At 43.4% G+C, this 21,666-nt stretch overlaps 1 protein-coding gene across 1 annotated transcript in view; it reads right to left on the reverse strand.

Annotated features, from left to right (window-relative positions):
- Positions 1–21,666, reverse strand: part of BRWD1 (bromodomain and WD repeat domain containing 1) — a gene marked incomplete in the record, with an annotated part of 4,378,631 nt that overhangs the window by 2,653,457 nt on the left and 1,703,508 nt on the right. Inside the window, 1 exon segment of the mRNA XM_044071461.1 lies at positions 2,477–2,605. Coding sequence (XP_043927396.1) covers positions 2,477–2,605 — 129 coding nt within the window.

Raw genomic sequence — 21,666 nt, forward strand, 5'->3', positions numbered from 1 at the left:
GAAACGACTGCCTGTGATACTTCATATTTTGTGTCTTCACAATATTCCTGTTTTGACTTTCTGAATATTACCTTACCATAATTTCACAACATGTTTATTGCAAATGTCTTTAGATTCATTTCACAACAAACATGAATATATCTTATTGTTTTTTTACACAGACTACTGCATACAACATAAATCATAAATATATTGATAGAGTGCGAAATTATGCAGTATACTTTCTAGGGTAAGGTTAGGTAAGGCAGGTTATATGATTGGTTATCATTTTTGCAAGTAAAATTACAGTCAGAAATGTGCATGTGTGATTTTTATCACTGCATCAGATCTAAAATTCATATAAATATTTCTGCAGGGGAAGGATCTTTTGGGTCAGTAGAATTTAAATGTGTTCCTTCTCCCTCTCCCAGTATTTAGGCTTGTATGAAAAGTCGCAGTGGTACAGCGGTAGCATTGTTGCCTCACAGCAAGAGGCTCTCCTGTTCGATTCTTGGCTGGAGTGCCTTCTGTGTAGAGTCTGCATGTCCTCCCCGCGGTCGAGTGGCCTCCGAAAGACATGCGTGAATGGGCGTGCCTTCGCTGAAGGTTGGGCATCGGGCTGGCAACTCAGCACCATAAAAACCTACTGCAAACCCCTAACCGGGAAAAGCTGAAAAGGCAAACAACAAAAGTGATAACTACATGAAACTGAAGTTGTGCAAATGCCTCAATATCAGAGTTTGTCTAAGTGCATGTTCTTGGCAAGTATTATGTCATCATTTTCTGAGAAAATACCAAAACTGTTTCAAACAAATGGATATAACCATATTCCTAGGTAACAGTGCCAAGGATACATGACCTTTTGAATGTTTTTTCTATTTGGTTCACAACAAATAAATACATTTGTCTTATTGGTTCAGTTCTTGGCTATGGTTATAGGTTTCATATGCCTGCACCTGTTTTCTCCAACATCGTAGGAGCATGCTGTAAGTGAACTAGCATTCCTCCGATTTGCCCACTGGCGTGCACACATTCTGACAGTGACTGAGTGTGCACTTGCACATCTTGTGACAGACCTCATGGTTCACAGGCAATTTCAGCACATGCATGCATCTCTGTGAAAAAATAATCACCAATTTTACCTGATGCAACTGATACAAACACACAAGGACACATACATAAACCTTATGGCTACTAGTAAAAAGCATAATTAACACGCAGTTCTCTTTCAAAAATAAAACAAAATTCGTCACAGAACATCTACACCGTGAGAACCACTGGAAGCCTGGTGAGCTGACCCATGAGCTGTGAAAGGTGACTATGACCCAGCATCCATAGAAAGCCCCAATCCTTAGCTACTGTCCTGGACTTCAAGTCTAAAAAAAAAAATAAATAAATAACCCTGCCAGATTTGAACTCTATAGATGGAAAATGCATCACATGATATGCAGAGCCTTGTAGCTACTTCACTAACATTTAAAGCTACAAACCCCACTGCCTTACTCCCCCCCCCTTTTTTTAGTTATAACATATGCTTCTTTTACATAATCTAGAAAGTTGCGCACATTACGTTCAAATTAATCATTGGTATAATTATAACACCTGCTTGCAGTCAGCTAATGAGTGGCTGTATGAAGCTCTCAGTCAAAGAAAATGTATATGTTTGTTTATTTTATTTATTTATATGTGAGAAAAATCTTTTCAATTGATCAGTTAAAGCAGCTCTTTGACTTACAGATTCAGTCAAAATGACTACTGGTAATTATATTCGACTGTTTCAAAAGCATTGTGGTGTGCCATGCATTTCAACAGCTGTAGATCTGAATGAGACAAAGCAACCTACACAACTAGTTCTAGAGGAGTGACGCAGGAACTAATACAACTGGCAATGTAAGTGTGAATGAGTTAAAACTAACCATAATTTTATATTGAGCATGCCATGGGTTTTCTACATCAAAGATGATTTTGTACGTGTTCAACACAGTTTAGTAAGTGCAGCTTTTTCATTGTTTAGAATCATGATCATCTCTTGAGCAGTCCATACATCTCAATTCCTCAGCGGCTTTCCATATGTGGAATATTCAACAGTACTGCTCTCTCTGATCATCTGATCTTCCTTTTGGGACAGCTCCTGTTGCACTACAGCTTTTCCTTAAGACAAATTGTGAGTATTCTCACATGCAAGTGTTTACTATCATAGCTCTCGGTGTCTTGTTTCTTGAGACAGGACAGCTGATAAGCAAAAACTATTCTAATCAAATGAATCCGATACAACGCCACAAAACAAATTCTGTAAAGTGAACGGAATTGCATCTTCTTGGTATGCATAGAAATTCACAAATATTTTTGCAGTCAGCTTTACAAAGAATGCATCATGTTTGAAATGGATAAACAAAACCAGAGATTAATACTAAGATATCTAAAAGGATGTTTCACGTTCTGTGATGGGAAGAATTTAAAAGGTACATATACATCTTTAAACTCCAGTGCAGATTACCTTTTCATAACGTTTGTTACAGCCAAATCCATATATCAACAGATGACCATGAGAATCTGTGCAAGCAAAATGTTGTCCATCTGGTGAAAACTTACAATCAAACACAGCACCATGGCCTTGACCTTCAATCTGCAAAATACAGTAAAATTAAAACAAGTTCAGTTAGCGAGTATACTAAGCCATATTTAACTTGGAATGTGAAGTGAAATGTAGTCAAAGTTGCATGAGCAATATACAGCCTGTTATAAATGCTGACAGCATAAAAGCAAGTCACAAGAAAATGTACAAAGTCCAGTTATTTTACACAGAAAATAATCATCAGTGGAACATACTTAATCTTTGTGGTCACTGTAACAGTAATTATAACAGTGTTTACCAACTTTATGTGCATTTTTTCCTCCCAGCCATTAGCCAGCTTTTATCAACTGTGGTACTACTCCTACGAAGGAATATGCTGGTCTTGCATTGCTGTTTCATGGAGCCTTAGTTGGTGCATGAGGCACTCGTATACAACCAGCATTTATAGCCACTTCCTTATGTTCTTTCAGCCCTTCCTGACACACACAGGAAAGTGAGTTTGTAATAAATCACTATCCTGTGCACAATAAGCTTAGAATTACTGAAAATGGCAATGGCGTAATATTCTACCAGAACATTACTTTAAGGGGATGGATGGACTGCAGCTTTACTGTTGAAGTGAACTTCCTCTGAAACATTTGCTGTTAATGTAAATACCTTGCACATCTGTACTACCTTCCTTGAGGAGGGGTCACTGAAACACTAAATTAAAACATTTAAATAAATTCCCAATCAATACTGGCATGCCCAAGGGATAGGGGCAACTCTTTCTTACTGGGGTTTTCCAACTATCCATTAAAACAGTCTGACACTCACTCACATATACTCTTACATGCAATAAACCACATTAAAAACAGATGCAAGAAAAAATAATTAAAAATAAATGTAGACAGATGTAGTATATTTCATTTTGGTAAACAAAACCTTTTCAACTTATACAATGCAGGTAACAAATCCCTCCAATAAGACACTATTGTTAGAAATCTAGGTACTTTTGCTGATAACTCCTCATCTTTTGACCATATGTCGCCAGAGTAGCTCAGAAAGCCTTCAAAAGTTGGGCTTATATAATTTCCAACTGCATCTTTTCTAGAGCCAAGTCAGCCTTTACTTTCTCTTTACTCATATCAGCTCATATCCATTACTGAATACAATTGCCCCTTTTGGCATAGATTTGGCTACACATTTCCTTAAACTTGAGAGACTGCTAAGATTCCCAAAAAAAAAAAAAAAGATAAGTAGACTAAAGGCCTAATAACTCTAATCAACACTGACCAGCAGTTCTCACTGTACTTGGTCTGTTACAGACTCATCTGCAGGGATCTGGCTGTAGCCTATTGAGTCATAAAAAAATCTGACTCTGAATTACAAATGTTTCCACAAATATCTGTTTGAAGGAACTAAAACTTCATCAACAGATAAAAACATACTAGCATAACAGAGTCACAACAAGACTATCCCCAACCTCTCAAACAAACTTCCACTATGTGCCACAACACAGAGTAGTACCCTTGCCACCTTGACAGTAAACCTATATGCCTGGTTACAGAGGCCTCAACCCCTATCCCCCCCCCCACACACACACACACAATGTCTACCCTGTGCTACCCTCCTTGAGGCTGATGAGAACATTTGAATCATGTTCACTGGCCAGGCATAGAATGGTTTATAGAGGGATTGCCTATTATGTACTTAAGAACAGGATCCATTGCAGAACTTTATAAAATCTGTCCTACTTCTACTCTCTATTTCTAACTTGCACTGTTTCATAAAACTGTGAATGGTAATCCATCAGTAGCCCACATAATAGCTTACTGTGCAGAAACATTTCTGAAACATGCTATTGATAAAGCCATTGCTCTAATGGTATGTGCTCTTATGCCTTGCACAGGTATAATTAATTTACCACAGCAAAAAAGTAATACAAAGGCTAACCATTTACATAAAAAGTACAGTTTTGTACCTACCATAAATGTAGATGTTCGAGGATCCACATTGCTGCAGTCCTAACTATTGGGTAGTCCGCTGTCCAGTCGGCCCGAATACCAAAGTATACAGGGTACTAATGCGCATGACCGACGTCATATCCTCAGTCTTTTCTTGCCCCAGATGTCAGAAGACCCTAAAAAGACAAGGCCCAATATACCTGCACCAAAAATATCAGCATATAACCTCACCTACACAACCACCCCTAAACACAGAGGGGAAGGAGGGACTGCAGCAATGTGGATCAACATCTACATTTATGGTAGGTACAAAGTTCTTCATTCCACATTGCTGCAGTCCTAACTATTGGGTAGAATCCCAAAGCAGAGGAAAGGGAGGCTGGCAAATCATAAAGAAGCAGGAGCTGACAACATGCCTTGCAAAATAGCTGTGGCAAAACCAGCCCTAGACTTAGAGTAGAGAGGAAGGTGATAATGCTTAGAGAAAGTATGCACTGAACTCCAAGTAGCTGCCTCCAAAATATCCTTAGTTGCCACCCCCCTTAGAAATGCTGTTGAAGTGGCAGTAGCCCTAGTGGAATGAGGCCTAATCCCAGCTGGAATCTCTTTGCCATGATGGGAATAACAAAATGCAATGCAAAACCCAATCCACCTAGAAATAGTTTGTTTTGACACAGGCTTGCCCTGCGAACTCAAAGCAAAAGAAACAAACAACTGCTGAGACTGCCTAAAATCCTTAGTCCTGCTCAAATAATTGCCTGTGCACATCTAAAGTGTGCAAAATCTTCTCCCCTTTATTTTGGGGGTCTGCATAAAAAGTAGGCAAATGAATAGTTTGGTTTAAAGCCACACTAGAAACTACCTTAGGCATAAAGGAAGGATTAGTACGTAATGATACCCTATCCTTATGGAAAATCAAAAAGGGCTCTACTGCCATAAGGGCCTGCAACTCAGACACCCTTCTTGCAGAAGTAATAGCCAACAGAAAAGCAGTCTTCCATGACAAGTATTTCAATTCAGCAGTAGAGGCTCAAAGGTTGTAGAGTAAGTTTTCCAACACAAAATTGAGATCCCAAGCAGGAGTAGGAGCTCCGTGGGGGTCTTATATTCTTTGCCCCTCTAAGAAACTGCTTGAACAAAGGATGCGAAAACAATGGTGGGTCACAATCATAATGAGCTGAAATTGCTGCAGCATGAATCTTAATGGAAGAGAAGGACAAACCTTTGTCCAATAACTCAGTAAGATATTGAAGAGCCACACTCAAATTAGGCTCAGAAATCTCCAAATTCTTTGCTGTACTCCAAAATAAAAATCTCTTCCATTTTCACACTTTCCTTGTACTAGGTCTTCTAGCTTCCATAATCACATTTAAAACTTGTTGAGGAAGTTCAGACCTGCTGTGTTTCAACACAGAATATGCCAGGCTGTCAGATGAAGAGAGTGAAGCTTGACATTGAGCAGATGACCGTCCTTCTGAGATAACAGATGTGGAATCAAAGGTAAAGGCCATGGAGGCTTCTGTACCAGACTCCTTAGTAGTGGGTACCAGTGTTGCCGAGGCCAATCTGGAGCTATTAAAATCATCCTTGGCTTGTCTTGTCTGACCTTTAAGAGCACCTTTGGAAGAAGAGGCAGAGGTGGAAAGGCATACACATGAAGATTTTTCCAACTGAAAGAAAGAGCATCCACTTTCCAAGGATGAAACCCTTTGTGCAAAACTTTGGCAGCTGGTGGTTTAGTGGAGAAGCGAACAGATCTATGTCTGGAGTTCCCCATGACACTGTCAATTTCTGAAATACATGAAGATCCAGTTTCACTCGTGGGGATCCATGATTTGTCTGCTTAACACATCTGCTAAGGAGTTCTGTGCTCCAGAAACCTTGCCTGAAGAGTTAGTTGCAAGCTGGCGCAGTCTCCCATAAAATCATTGCTTGCCTGCATAGAGGATAAGAATGTGTTCCCCTTGTTTGTTGATGTACCACATGACAGTTGTGTTGTGTGTTAGAATCAACACCTGCCCTGGAAGAAGTAACTCCTTGAAAGCCATTAATGCAAACTGGACTGCTAACATCTCCTTCATGTTGATATGTAGATGCTGTAGTCTGGCAGGCCACTTGTCTTGTATCCACTTTCCATTTAGATGAGCTCCCAAGCAATGTCCGAGGCATCTGTCGTTAAAATCTGACTCGCCTCTGGCCGGGTCACAGAGAGTCCCTTGTTTAGGTGACATTCCTGAGCCCACCACAAAAATTCTTTTTGAAGGCAAGGTATTATTTGAATGACAGTGTCCAAATCCTGGCAGTGCTGTGTCCATACATTTTGAGATACCATTGCAGCTTCCTCATATGCAGTTTGGCATTGGGAAGCACCAGAATACAAGATGCCATGAACCCTAATGCTTGAAGGACTGTCCTTGCAGTCAGCACGGACTGATGAGATAGTTGATGGAAGTAAAGGGATAGACTCTTTTGTTTGTCCGGGGTTAAAAGGCCATCTGGGCTGCTGTATTCAGTCTCACACCCAGAAAGCACATGTCTTGAGAGGGTACTAGACTGGACTTTATTACAGAATACCCTAGGCATCTTAGCACTGCTATAACATATTCCAGATGCTGTAGAAGGTCTTCCTTTTCTTGAGCCAGAATCAGGCAGTCGTCCAAGTAAGGATAGATTTGAATTCCTTTTAGCCTGAAGTAAGCTATCACTGGAGCCAGAACCTTGTTGTACTCTGGGCCAGTAGAGATAAGCAAAGGGCAATGCAGAGAACTGATAATGAGAATTTCCAGCTCAGATACTTCCTGCAACTTAGTCTTATAGGCACATGAAGGTAAGCTTCCTTGAGATCTAAAGTTACCATCCAGTGATCCTTGCCCAGCAGAGGTAATCAACATCTTGAACTTGGGAATGTCCAGATAAGTGTTGAGGATAGATAAATCCAAAATTGGTCTCCACGTGTTCCCCTTCTTTGGTACTAGGAACAGGCGAGAATAAAATCCTAGGCCCCTTTCTGGTACAGGGACTGGCTGAATGGCCCCTATTTGGAGTAACAGAGAAATTTGCTTGTCAGCCTCTTTTCTTTGTGGGGGAGGAACGTCTGGCATGCCTTTGAAAGAGGGCAAGGTATGGAAATAAAACCTGTAACCGTGGTGAATGATATCCAAAACCCATCTGTCTTGAGTAATTAAATCCCAATTTTCTTTGAAAAGAGACAGTCTTCCTCCCAAAGGAGCTGCCAGGCGAGAATCTACTGGCAGCTGAAAAGGCAGGTCATTGGGTCTGTTGAAAGGACTGACCCCTGCCCTCACCAGAAGTCTGAGCAGGTGAACTCCTGTTCTAGGCCTAAAAGAACCTTGAGCTCTGCCTTAGACCTACCCCTAGACTGGGAATCATAAGCAGGATATGTCCATCCCTTAGTAGGCCAATTTCTACTAAACGGCTGCACCTGCAAAAATCTTTAACAGTTTGCATAGACTTAGCTTTATCCTCCATTTTCTTTAAAACTGCTTCCACAGGCGAACCAAACAACACATCAGACTGTAAAGGAGCATCCAAAATCCTTGTCTTAACATGCTCAGCTAAATTCTGATCCCTCAACCAGGCATGCCTGCGAAGAACAGAACTAGTGGCAGCCACCCTCGAGGAGGCCTGTACAGCATCAAAACCACATTGCAAAGAATGCTTACCCACTTGTTCAGACACATGAACTAAATCCAGCAACTCTTTACACTCAATACCTTCCGCCAAAGCATCCACCTTAGATTTCAATTGTGCAAGGAGATAATTTTGATATTTTAGCATGTGAAACTGACAATTCAACGCCCTCATGGCTAAAGTGGAAGAAGTATACACTTTCTTTCCCCATCTATCCAAAGCCCTTGCCTCTATCAGTGGGAACAGGGTTTTTAACCACAGAGGCCTTAACACCTTTAGGTCCCTGAGAAACAGTTTCGGGTCTGCCCTAGGACTCTTAAAAGATACTTATGAGCTTCAGGCACCCTATAGTACCTATCAGGTTTAACAGGAGCAGGAGGCAAAGAATCAGGATTCAGGGAAGCCTCTGCAAAAACATCTTCCACCACATTCAACACAGGAGGTATAGCTAAGGGCCTATGCTGGGGTAAAACAAGAATTCCTAAGCCTTTTTCTGGAATCAGAGTAATCCTGGCCTTCCCATTTAAAGTGCTCCCTCATGGAATGCAGAGTCTCTGAAAATGAGAAATCCTCAGGAGGAGAAGCTGTAGGAGTGGAATCATCCACATCAGAATCAGAATAAGGAGGATACTCCTGCAAATCTTCAGCAGAAGACTCAGAAACCTCTGAACACTGTTCAAAACTATCAAACTCAGGTTCCACCCTAGGCCTCTTATCAGGAGGGGGCATAGAACCTCTAATCATAGTAATCAAATCTTCTGCCATTTTAAGCATATGTTTCTTAGGCACAGAACCTGAAGTGCTAGGAGAAGCCCCCACTGAAGCTAAACTTGGCCTACCTCTCAAAGAAGTTTTGGAAACAGAAGGAGAGGCTCTAACTACCTTGGGAAGAGAGGGAAGAACAGTTACCTGAGAAGCCCCCTCAGCCTGGCCTACCTCCTGAGAAGGCACATCCTGTAACAGTAAAGTCTCTGCCTGAGACTCCAAAGAAACTCCTGGCAAAACCTCTGGCTCCACTGAGCCTTCTAAAGAACCGCGTCCGGGACTGCGGTTCATCAACCCTAGGCTGTTTTGTCCTTGCGCTTTTGAAAGCGGGCGTCGGAGCATCCGACGGCATTTTATAATTGCAACGCTTCCCAAACACTAACCTGGCACAGTCTAACCTTCTCTTAATAGTGCGTTTGTTAAACCTAGCACAAGAGCGGCAGCCAACAACGTCGTGCTCAGGCCCTAAACAAGGTATACACAAGGTATGGTAATCCCTATGAGGTATCTGTTTCCCACAAGAAATACAGTTATTCACTTTTTCTGACATCCGGTTAAATACTGAGGCAAGAAAACCAAAATGTTAACTGTGATTCGGACAGAAACTCCGATTTCAGAAAATTTCAGAACGCCAACCTGCACGCGCAAAACTGCTTCTGCATCGGACCATGCGGCAAAAAAGACTGGGAATGTGGCGCCGGTCATGCGCATTTGTACCCTACTGGCGTCAGTCTAATGCGCCCTGACCGACGCCAGCCCATTACTTGGTATTCGGGCCGACTGGACAGCGGACTACCCAATAGTTAGGACTGCAGCAATGTGGAATGAAGAACATCTTTACTGCTAGACCTTTTCCCTCATATTTCTTAAATGAAACAGAGGATAATCTTTTTCCGACTTTATTAACCCCTAGTCAATCAAGGGCTAACTAACTGTGCACATCCATGTAGAAATTCCCCTTCATTCTAGTAGTTTGGGTAAAAGAGTTGTCATGGTAGACAATGACTTAGTTGCTGCTGACTAAAAACACACATCTGCAGGTTTATAGGTATATGGTAGGTTAGCTGCCCTTTGGGCCATTTTAAGCCCAGCCAATTTTCATTTTTGTGCTCAAATTACCCCATTTCGTTAGAGATTGGCCTTACTCATCCCATGGTTAATAATTACATATTACCCCTAATGAGAATAACTGGAATAATATCCTATATAACTTCAGGGGACCCACGCATGGGATAAAGAATTTAGGACCTGTCTCTGTCCATTAGTAGTAAAACAGGCAATCTTGGTGTAAATGTTCTGCTTCCCATCCATAGATTAGAGATGTGCTTGAATATGGACAGGGCCAAACTTTGTTTTATATGGATGGGGAGTCTGTTCTAGAGCAGCAATACCCACTGCGAGATGTACCTGTCCCCCCAAACTGTTCTGTTGATGTTGCAGAAAAGAGGTTTAGATCCCCAAGCAAAGTATTTCTGATGCCATTTGACTTCCTAATGTGCAGTAAATCCATAAATACTGGGTCAGTAGATGCCTTGTATGCCAGACACGTCAACTCTCATCATTCTGCAGGATACAAAGTAGTGTGTCAAGACTTTAGAGTTGTGCCATGTAGTAAATATTGCTTAGGCCTTTGAATCCTTTTATTAAGTTATCTCTGTGGGTGTTCCAGTTGTCACGTGTCTGGAAAGTTACATGTCAAAGAAGGCATTATATTCAATGACTGACCTAATGGGGGATAAGTAAAAGGGGATAATGACATCCTTAGATTTAAACACAATCCTTTGTTTATAAGTTGGGCAATACAGAAGGACATTCTCAACTCAATGGACACAAGTTGGTCAAAAGTTAGGCCACTGTCCACAAGTTCCCAAATACCAAAAAAACTAGGTCAACTCTTAGGGTTGTATTATCAATGCGGTAGTTCTCCATGAGGTAGATGTCTTCCCACAAGAAAAATAATGCATTTTTTGAATTTTCATTTCAGTCCATGACTTTGGCACCAGTTATTTATTTGGGACAAACTATCTTGCAGGATGGCTTCTGGTGACCTTAACTGATAAGAATGTTACATTCTTACCACAGTAATAAATTCTTCAGGATCCATGTCTGTCCACTTCAACAACCTATTACTGGTCAATGCAAGGGGCACAGATTTGGGCTTATGAACCACCCTTGTTAAATCGAAAAAGTAGGTTACGAGAATAACCTTAGTCATGCACAGATAGAGTTTCAGAAATAATTTCATTATCAAGGGATAAGGGGAATGTGTATGGTAGCTCCAGTGGCCAATGGCGTACTAAAGCCTCCTGCAGCTCCCGTACACTGTGGAGAAATGAAGTTATTGCTGAACTTGGTACTGGTCAGGGAGACCAACAGATCACAGCAAGGCAACCCTATATGACGGAAAATTATCCATGCTGTCAAATTTCACAATCACAGGTTCATAGGTTCATACTAGGCTATCTGCCCTAGGGCATTTATAAGCCTAGCCAGAAAGTGTTTGGCTTTCGCCACCCATTTTAAATTAATTTTGCTATGCCCTTTTTAGAGGTTAGTAAACTGTGCCTCTGTCTAAAAGAGGCACAGAAGTAATACCCGGGTTAAACCTACGATCTCCCATCCACTCATCAAGATTCCTCTTGAAGAGAGTCAATGAGGGACTCTGCCTAACCTGGACTGGGATTTTATTCCCGAGTGAAGGGAGCCTCTGGGTTATGAATCTGTCCCTCCTGCATGTCCCATTTATTTCAGTGCTGAGGTTCAAGTCTCTTGAGCGCGTAGCATGATGGGATTTGGATTTTCTGAGGTGCAGCATGTCCATTAATTCCGGGTTGGACATGGCTTTATACGTCAGGCACAGATCGCCCCTGAACAGGCGGTATATGCCACTGAGTAGAGCTGGAGTTTCTTTAACCGGGCAGCATATGGCATCTATTTGAGCCCTTTGATCCTCTTGGTGAGGTACTTTTGGGGTCTTTCCAGTTGCTGCAGGTGTCTGGTAAGGTACATCCCAAAAGGGGCATTGTACTCAATTATGGGCCTGATGAGGGATGAGTAGAGAGGCACGATGACCTCCCCTGATCTAGATGTGAATCCCTTCATGATTAGGTGGGCTATATAAAATGTTTTTCTAACCACTTTGGCCACGTGGTTGTCAAATGAGAGACTGCTATCAACTTCGGTCCCCAGGTCCGTAATTACTTCTTCTGTACTTAATGGATTACCACCTATGTGGTAATTTGTGGGCACTGTTTTTGCCAAAAGGGATGACTATACACTTTTTGGCGTTTAGCTTGAGGCCATGGCTCTGGCACCAGTTGTCTGTTTAGGCCCTTTTGGAGGATGCTTGTGTTGGCTGGAGAGTCGATTGTGGCGCCCAGTTTGCAGTCATCTGCGAACTTGGTCAGCCACAGTCCTTCCATGTTGGCCCGTACCGCCAAGAAATATATACCGAACAAGACAGGTCCCAGGACTGAGCCTTGTGGGATGCCACTTGTAACTGGTTTGGAGTCTGACATGGCTCCAGCAATTCTAACCATGTGGGTTCTGTCCTTGAGCCAGTTTGCAACCCATCTAGTGACATAGGGGTTTATATTTAAGCTGGTGAGCTTATCTATAATGCCCGAGTGGAGTATTGTATCGAAGGCTTTTGCGAGGTCCAGGTAGGCTGTGTGGACCACCTTCCCCTCATCAACGGCCTCGGTGACTGTTTCAAAGAAATCAACCAGGTTTAAGAGGCAGGATCTGCCCTTAACAAAACCGAACTGGGATAGATATCTGCCCTTTTGGTGGGGAGTGGGGGGAGAAGTTTGCGCTGAACCTGTCAGCTAGAATGTTGGCAATGTCTGTGGGTTTGGTGTATTTTTTGTCATTTTGGACTAATTCTGAGCATATGTGGGAATTCCCACCCAGGTTCCTAACATAACTAAAGAAAGCCTTGTGATTATCCTTAGTGTCCTGTGCAATTTTTCTCTCGAAGCTGGCCTTAGGCAATTTTATGAGTGCCCGTAGTTTTTTGCTAATACTGATCAGAGATGCCTTCCCTTTTTGGGATTTTGCTCTGTCATTTAGAAGCTTCCTCCTTCTATTGTATAGTTTGTTTATGGCTGGGGTCCACCAGACAGGACGTCTGCCTTTGGAGGATTGGGTCTTAGTTTTATTTGGGATTGCATGATCCATGCATTCCTCAAGGTGTTCATAGAATGCATTTATAAAGGATTCCGCGGTCTGGGCCGTATTTTCCACAAGCCCGGGGGCTTTGAAGGATTCCACCTCGGTTTTGAGGAGTGTGAAATTTGCTTTAGAGAAGTTTTTCACTGTGGTTTTCTGGGCAGGAGGTGGGGTCGGGATGTGAATATCCAGTGAGATTAGTTTATGGTCTGATCTTACCAGTGAGGGATACACTTCTGGTCTGGAGCATAGAGTCCCCATGTTGGTGAGGATCAGGTCCAGTATGTTTTCCCCGCTTGTGGGAGTGGTAACAAGTTGTTCTATAGCATTTGAGTTTATAAATTATAGGAACCTTTGGGCTAGGGTGTTGGAGCTAGAGTAATGCTCCCAGTCTATGTTTGGGTAGTTGAAGTCGCCCAATATAATGGTGTTTGGAGAGACCTTCATATTTTCCAGTGTTCTCAGGAAGGCCGAGTGGGGTTCCTGGGTTTGGGAGGGTGGTCTGTAGCAGGCTATAAACTGGAAGGCAGTTTTACCCACTGTTAGTTGCACATGGATAGTCTCTGATGCTTCGTGCTGTGCCACCAACCTGGAGGTGTGGGTATCTGACGGATATTGATACTCCCCCTCCTTTTGTGGTTCGGTCCAAGTTTTCGGGCCGAAAAGCATGGTATGAGGTATAACCTGGTAGTGCTGGGGTGCTCTCGGGAGCCTTGAACCAGGTTTCTGTTACTGCACAGATATCGATGTTCTCCATGCTAAGGAGAGTTTTGAGTGCATGCATCTTGAGGTTTAGACTTCTGGCGTTGAGTAGCATTACTCTTAGTGTCTTATCCCTTGTGATACCTATGGAGGTGGGTTTGTCTTTTGAGCCTTGCCTAAAAAAGGCACTATGGGGGTAGCAAGAGCCTTTGCCAATATCCGAAAGCCCAGGGATGACAGGTGCAAGCCGTCCCTAGTGAAGCATCGTGGCTTGTCGAGCATGTCATCCCAGGCTGACAGGCACTGGATCCTCATGTAACATCAGAAAGCAGCTGAACCTGTCCACTAATGACCTGGTTCAACTGGGGATGTGTATTGCTAAGAAAGCATTGTGAGATAACCACCTACTCCCAAAGCCTCACAACCGTCTGATAAAGGGGGCTAATACATGCTTCTCCCCCTTGTTTGTTGACAAACCACATTACTGACACTGTCAGAGTATACTGCAATTGCATTATAGGGTTGACAGTCGAGAAAGGGTTGCAGTACAAGGACAAACCTCTAATTTTCAGCATACTAACATGCAGTAAGGCCTTCTGTTGAGTCCAAATCCTTTGGACCATATTCCCTAAACTGCATCCCTCTCTAAACCAAAGTAGACAAATCCATGGTGATTATAACCATGGGCAAGGGAGGGGTAAAGTAATATCCCCTTGTTTAAGTTGGGAAGATCTTGACATCACTGTAGATGTTTGCAACACACCTTGTACAGCCAAATGAACCTAATATATGAGGTGTTCCAGTTGAGACCACTGTACAATAAGGGTCCCTTGAAGTATTCTCAAGTAGAACCTTGCAAAGAGCACCAAACTAACAGTTGCTGCCATCAGCCCCTACACCATTACTACTAAAGCTGCTGACAGGGATGAGTATTGCAGAACAAGGGTCACAGCAGATTAGACTGATGTCATTCTGTCCACTGGGAACTGGCCACATTTCATACAGTGTCCTGGGTGACAGCCTATGAACAAGGAGTGCTTTTGATGACTTTAGCCAAGACTTCAGAGTACACTAAAATTCGCAAGGAAAGACAGTGCTTAAGTAAATAGTCCCTTACTCTTATTAAAGGCTCCCTCATGATGGAGACAAGAAGACGGTCATTGAGTTATGGGAATATTCCAAGCAGTCTCAGGTAATCTGCAGACACTGACATGCACATGGTGAAAAGCAAATAGTCCCTTACTCTTACTAAAGGTTCCCTCATGATGGAGACTCTTATTAAAGCTCCCTCATGATAGAGACAAGGAGACTGTCATCAAGTTATGGGAATATTCCAAGCAGTCTCAGGTAATCTGCAGACACTGACATGCACATGGTGAAAAGCAAGGGAGGGACAGTACGGAGGCTGAATGGCAGGACAGTGAATTGGCAATAACTGCCTTCCATCTAGAAGAGCAGATATTTCCTGGAGAGCTAAGCTATCCTTATATGAAAAACAGGCATTCTGGGAACTAAAAAAACACATCCAATTTCCTCTCCAGTAGACATGGAATGATTGCTTGCATCATGACCATCCAGAACTTATTTTTCCTTACAACCATATTTAGGCAACTGAAGTTGAGTATCAGCCTCAGGTCGCTCATCTTCTTGGGGACAGAACTTAATATGGAATACAACTTTAGACCATCTTCTCTCATGTCTGTTGGGATGTCCTAGATGGCACTTTTTGTTAGAAGGTGGTCTACTTCTTTTTGGCTGCTTCCTTTTGTCAGGGTGATCTGTCTAAATAGGGAGGGAGAATGTCCTGGGAACATTAAAAATGAAACTGTAAAGACTGTGGAAATTATTTCCCTGATTCAATTGTTCTGATGTCAGGTGCCCCCAAAAGGTAAGCTGTAAAAATTCTGATCATAAAAAAGCATGCACATAACCTTCATCTACAAGCAAATACACCGCATAGGTTGTACAGAATAGAGAGGTACAGATAAGTCCCAGCAAAGAAAAAGGGGGATGGTGGGAGGGTAACCTGGACTGCAACAGTGAATACACTTGAACATCTACATTTATGGTAGGTACACAACTGTACTATGTTCATTGTGTTTCACTGTTGCAGTCATTACACTTGGGTTGAATCCCAAAGCTGAGGTTGGGTGGCTGGGCCTAAATAGAGTTTGGAGTGGCTATGAGGCCCTGCAGAACTGCAGTGGCAAAGCCTGCTCTGGATTTAGAGTAGAGAGGTAAATGGTAGTGCTTTGTAAAAGTGTGCACTGAAGACCATGTTGCAGCCTCCAAAATATCCTTGGTTGGTACTCCTCTGAGGAAGGCTGCTGAAGTGGCTGCTGCTCTGGTAGAAAGTGGCCTAATGCCCTTGGGCACTGATTTGCCATGTTGTGAATAGCAGAAACAAATGGAGTGGCCTATCCATTTTGAAATAGTCTGCTTTGAAATGGCTTTTCCTTGCGAACCTGCAGCATATGCCACCAAGAGTTGCTCAGTCTTTCTGAAGGCTTTAGTCTTGTCCAAGTAAAAGCGTAGCTGTCTGTGTATATCCAAAGTATGCAGAAGTCTCTCCCCCTTATTCTGTGGGTTTGGATAAAAGGCAGGCAAATGTATGATTTGGTTAAGAGCCACGCTGAACACTACCTTAGGCATAAATATCGGGTTTGTCCTTAGAGAAATCCTGTCCTAATGGAAAATAATAAAAGGTTCCACAGCCATTAGCGCCTGTAACTCTGAGACTATTCTTGCTGAAGTTACTGCTAGGAGAATAGCGGTTTTCCATGACAAGTATTTTATCTCTGCTGTATTGGCTGGCTCAAAAGGAGGCAGTGTGAGTTTTTCCAAGACAAAATTGAGGTCCCATGCAGGTACTGGAGCTCTCCTTGGAGGTCTTATGTTTTTGGCCCCTCTGAGAAACTGTCTTAGCAGTGGATGAGAAAAAATAACTGGGTCCGTATTGTTCATATGTTCATACTAGGCTATCTGCCCTAGGGCATTTATAAGCCTAGCCAGAGTGTGTTTGGCTTTCGCCACCCATTTTAAATTAATTTTGCTATGTCCTTTTTCGAGGTTAGTATACTGTGCCTCTGTCTAACAGTGACACAGAAGTGATACCCGGGGTAAACCTATGATCTTCCATCCACTCATCAAGATTCCTCTTGAAGAGAGTCAATGAGGGACTCTGCCTAACCTGGACTGGGATTTTATTCCAGAGTGAAGGGAGCCTCTGGGTTATGAATCTGTCCCTCCAGCATGTCCTATTTATTTCAGTGCTGAGGTTCAAGTCTCTTGAGGACGTAGCTCGATGGGATTTGGATTTTCTGAGGTGCAGCATGTCCATTAATTCCGGGTTGGACATGGCTTTATACGTCAGGCACAGATAGCCTCTGAGCAGGCAGTATGCCACTGAGTAGAGCTGGAGTTTCTTTAACCGGGCAGCATATGGCATCTGTTTGAGCCCTTTGATCCACTTGGTGAAGTACTTTTGGGGTCTTTCCAGTTGCTGCAGGTGTCTGGTAAGGTACATCCCAAAAGGGGCATTGTACTCAATTATGGGCCTGATGAGGGATGAGTAAAGAGGCACGATGACCTCCCCTGATCTAGATGTGAATCCCTTCATGATTAGGTGGGCTATATAAAATGTTTTTCTAACCACTTTGGCCACGTGGTTGTCAAATGAGAGCTTGCTATCAACTTGGGTCCCCAGGTCCCTAATTACTTCTTCTGTACTTAATGGATTACCACCTATGTGGTAATTTGTGGGCACTTTGTTTTTGCCAAAGGGGATGACTATACACATTTTGACATTTAGCTTGAGGCCATGTCTCTGGCACCAGTTGTCTGTTTCTATGAGGCCCTTTTGGAGGATGCTTGTGTCGGCTGGAGAGTCTATTATGGTGCCCAGTTTGCAGTCATCTGCGAACTTGGTCAGCCACAGTCCTTCCGTGTTGGCCTGTACCTCCGAGAAATATATACCGAACAAGAGAGGTCCCAGGACTGAGCCTTGTGGGACGCCACTTTTAACTGGTTTGGAGTCTGACATGGCTCCAGCAATTCTAACCATGTGGATTCTGTCCTTCAGCCAGTCTGCAAACCATCTAGTGACATAGGGGTTTATATTTAAGCTGGTGAGCTTATCTATAATGCCCGAGTGGGGTATTGTATCAAAGGCTTTTGCGAGGTCCAGGTAGGCTGTGTGGACCACCTTCCCCTCGTCAATGGCCTTGGTGACTGTTTCAAAGAAATCGACCAGGTTTAAGAGGCAGGATCTGCCCTTAAAGCCGAGCTGGGTAGGATCCAGTGTCTGTAGGTCCCCAATATCTTTATTTATGAGGTCCATGATGATCCTTTCCATAGCTTTGCAGACCAAGCTAGTCAGGCTTATGGGGCGATAGTTTCCAGGATCCGTTGAGGCACCACCTTTGTGGAGAGGGACCACTGTTGCTGTACGCCACTCTTTGGGTACATATCCTGTAGTAAGGCTGAGATTGAACAGTAGATTTATGTTTGGGTTTAGCTCTTCTTGGACTTCATGTAGGACGCAGCCCGGGACACTGTCTGGTCCCATTGATGCTGTGTTTTTTGCTTTGGAGAGGGCGGCTCTTACCTGAGCATCTGAGATGTCAGGGGGGCAGCACTCTGCTGGGATAGATATTTGCCCTTTTGGTGGGGCGGGGAGGAGAAGTTTGAGCTGAACCTGTCAGCTAGGATGTTAGTAATGTCTGTGGGTTCGGTGTATTTTTTGTCATTTTGGACTAATTCTGAGCATATCTGGGAATTCCCACCCAGGTTCCTAACATAACTAAAGAAAGCCTTGTGATTATCCTTAGTGTCCTGTGCAATTTTTCTCTCGAAGCTGGCCTTAGACGATTTTATGAGTACCCGTAGTTTTTTGCTAATACTGATCAGAGATGCCTTCCCTTTTTGGGATTTTGCTCTATCATGTAGTAGCTTCCTCCTTCTATTGTATAGTTTGTTTATGGCTGGGGTCCACCAGACAGGACGTCTGCCTTTGGAGGATTGGGTCTTGGTTTTATTTGGGATTGCATGATCCATGCATTCCTGAAGGTGTTCATAGAATGCGTTTATAAAGGATTCTGCGGTCTGGGCCGTATTTTCCACAAGCCCGGGGGCTTTGAAGGATTCCACCTCGGTTTTGAGGAGTGTGAAATTTGCTTTAGAGAAGTTTTTCACTGTGGTTTTCTGGGCAGAGGGTGGGGTCGGGATGTAAATATCCAGTGAGATTAGTTTATGGTCTGATCTTACCTGTGAGGGATACACTTCTGGTCTGGAGCATAGAGTCCCCATGTTGGTGATGATCAGGTCCAGTATGTTTTCCCCTCTTGTGGGAGTGGTAACAAGTTGTTCCATAGCATCTGAGTTTAAAAATTCTAGGAACCTTTGGGCTAGGGTGTTGGAGCTAGAGTAATGCTCCCAGTCTATGTTTGGGTAGTTGAAGTCGCCCTATATAATGGTGTTTGGGAGAGACCTTCATATTTTCCAGTGTTCTCAGGAAGGCCGAGTGGGGTTCCTGGGTTTGGGAGGGTGGTCTGTAGCAGGCTATAAACTGGAAGGCAGTTTTACCCACTGTTAGTTGCACATGGATAGTCTCTGATGCTTCGTGCTGTGCCACCAACCTGGAGGTGTGGGTATCTTTGACAAATATTGATACTCCCCCCTCCTCCTTTTGTGGTTTGGTCCAAATTTTGGGGCCGAAAAGCATGGTATGAGGTATAACCTGGTAGTGCTGGGGTGCTCTCGGGAACCTTGAACCAGGTTTCTGTTATTGCACAGATATCGATGTTCTCCATGCTAAGGAGAGTTTCGAGTGCGTGCATCTTGAGGTTTAGACTTCTTGCGTTGAGTAGCATTACTCTTAGTTTCTTATCCCTTGTGATACCTATGGAGGTGGGTTTGTCTTTTGAGCCTTGCCTAAAAAAGGCACTATGGGGGTAGCAAGAGCCTTTGCCAATATCCGAAAGCCCAGGGCTGACAGGTGCAAGCCGTCCCTAGCGAAGCATCGTGGCTTGTCGAGCATGTCATCCCAGGCTGACAGGCATTGGATCCCATTTGAATGACACCAATACTTAAGCTTGTAATGAGCTGAAATGGCAGAGGCATGGATCTTAATTGATGAGGGTAGGCCTTTGTCCAGCATCTCAGTTAGGTATTGCAAAATCTGAGGAATATTTGGTACAAGCAAGTCAATTCTCTGCGCTTGGTTCCAAGCGCAGAATCTCTTCCATTTTTCTGCATTAGATTTTCTGGTGCTGGGCCTCCTGGTCTCCAAAATAACATCCATAACTGCTTTAGTGAGAGGTGTGTTCTGAATGATTACATTATCCGCCATGCAGCCAGATTTAGGGTTCTGAGTTGGCTGTGCAGGATAGGATTGCTCTGTTGGGTCAGCAAATGAGGTATTAGAGGCAATGTCCAGGCTGGGCCTTGAGACAAGCTCTTTAGGATTGGGTACCAGTGCTGACGTGGCCAGTCTGGGGCAATCAGTATCATTTTTGGCTTTTCTTGTCTGATCTTTAGGAGTACCTTGGAGAGGAGAGGCAGAGGAGGGAAGGCATATACTGTAAGAGCTTTCCAGCTGAATGAAAGGGCATCTACTTTCCATGCTTGCTTGTGACAAGTCTGAGTGCAGAATCTCTGTAGCTGGCAGTTGTGAGGGGAGGCGAATAGATCCATGTCTGGGCATCCCCATTTCCCTGTTATGTTGAAGATTTGTGGATCTAGTTTCCACTCGTGAGGATCCATGAGGTTTCTGCTTAGTTCTTCTGCCAAAGTATTTGTCTTTCCTGGCAGGAATTGTGCTTGCAGATCTACTTGACAAGTCAATGCTGTGTTCCACAAAGTCATGGCTTGCCTGCAGGGGGGTAGGAATGTGTGCCCCCTTGCTTATGTACCACATGACTGTAGTATTGTCAGTCTTTATCAGTAGTTGTCCTGGATTAAGTAGGTCCTTGAAGGCTGTCAGGGCATTTTGTACAGCTAGCATCTCTTTTTGATTGATATGAAGATGCATTTGGTTTGTGGGCCATGTGCCCTGAATACATTTTACTGCCATGTGCGCCCCCCCCAGCCATATTCTGATGCATCTGTTGTTGGTGTCTGCCTGGCAGTGGATAAGGTGAATGGCTGTCCCTTGTTGTGGTGACAGGTCTGTGCCCACCATTGAAATTCCTGTTTCAGGCAGGGAATGAGAGTAATTACTGTTTCCAGGCTGTGGCAATGTTGAGTCCAAACACTTTTTAGATACCATTGTACTTTCCTCATATGCAGTCTTGCATATGGAATTAGTAGAATGCAGGATGCCACGTAGCCCAGAGCCTGCAGAATTTTTCTTGCAGATAACTGGGTCTTTGTTGCCATGTCTTTGAAGTAAGAAGTCAGATGCCTTTGTTTGTCTGGCGTGAGATAAGCCATCTGGGCAGTTGTATTTAAGCTTGCACCCGGAATATTACCTCTTGAGAGGGTACTAGCTTTGATTTCTTTTCGTTTACTGTGTACCCTAGGTAAATTAGTAATCTTTTTACAAACGCCAGATGCTGTAGTAGAATATCTTTGTTCTTTGCTTGAATAAGGCAGTCGTCCAAGTAGGGATATATTTGAATTCCTCTTTGTCTGCAAAATGCAATTACTGGTGTCAGGCATCTTTTGAAGACCGTGGGCGCAGTAGATAAGCCAAAGGGCAGGGCAGAGAATTGGTAGTGCATTGAGCCAGCTATGAATCTGAGGTATCTTCTGCAAGATTGTCTGACTGGGACATGCAGGTATGCCTCTTTGAGGTCCAAAGTTACAAGCCAAGCCTTCTTGTCCAGCATGGGCAGAAGCTGCTGTAGTCAACATATTGAATTTTGGGACGTCCAGAAA

The sequence above is a fragment of the Protopterus annectens genome, chromosome 5.part0 (genome assembly GCF_019279795.1).
Source record: "Protopterus annectens isolate FY-2018-M chromosome 5.part0, PAN1.0, whole genome shotgun sequence".
Classification (NCBI taxonomy): Eukaryota; Metazoa; Chordata; order Ceratodontiformes; family Protopteridae; genus Protopterus; species Protopterus annectens.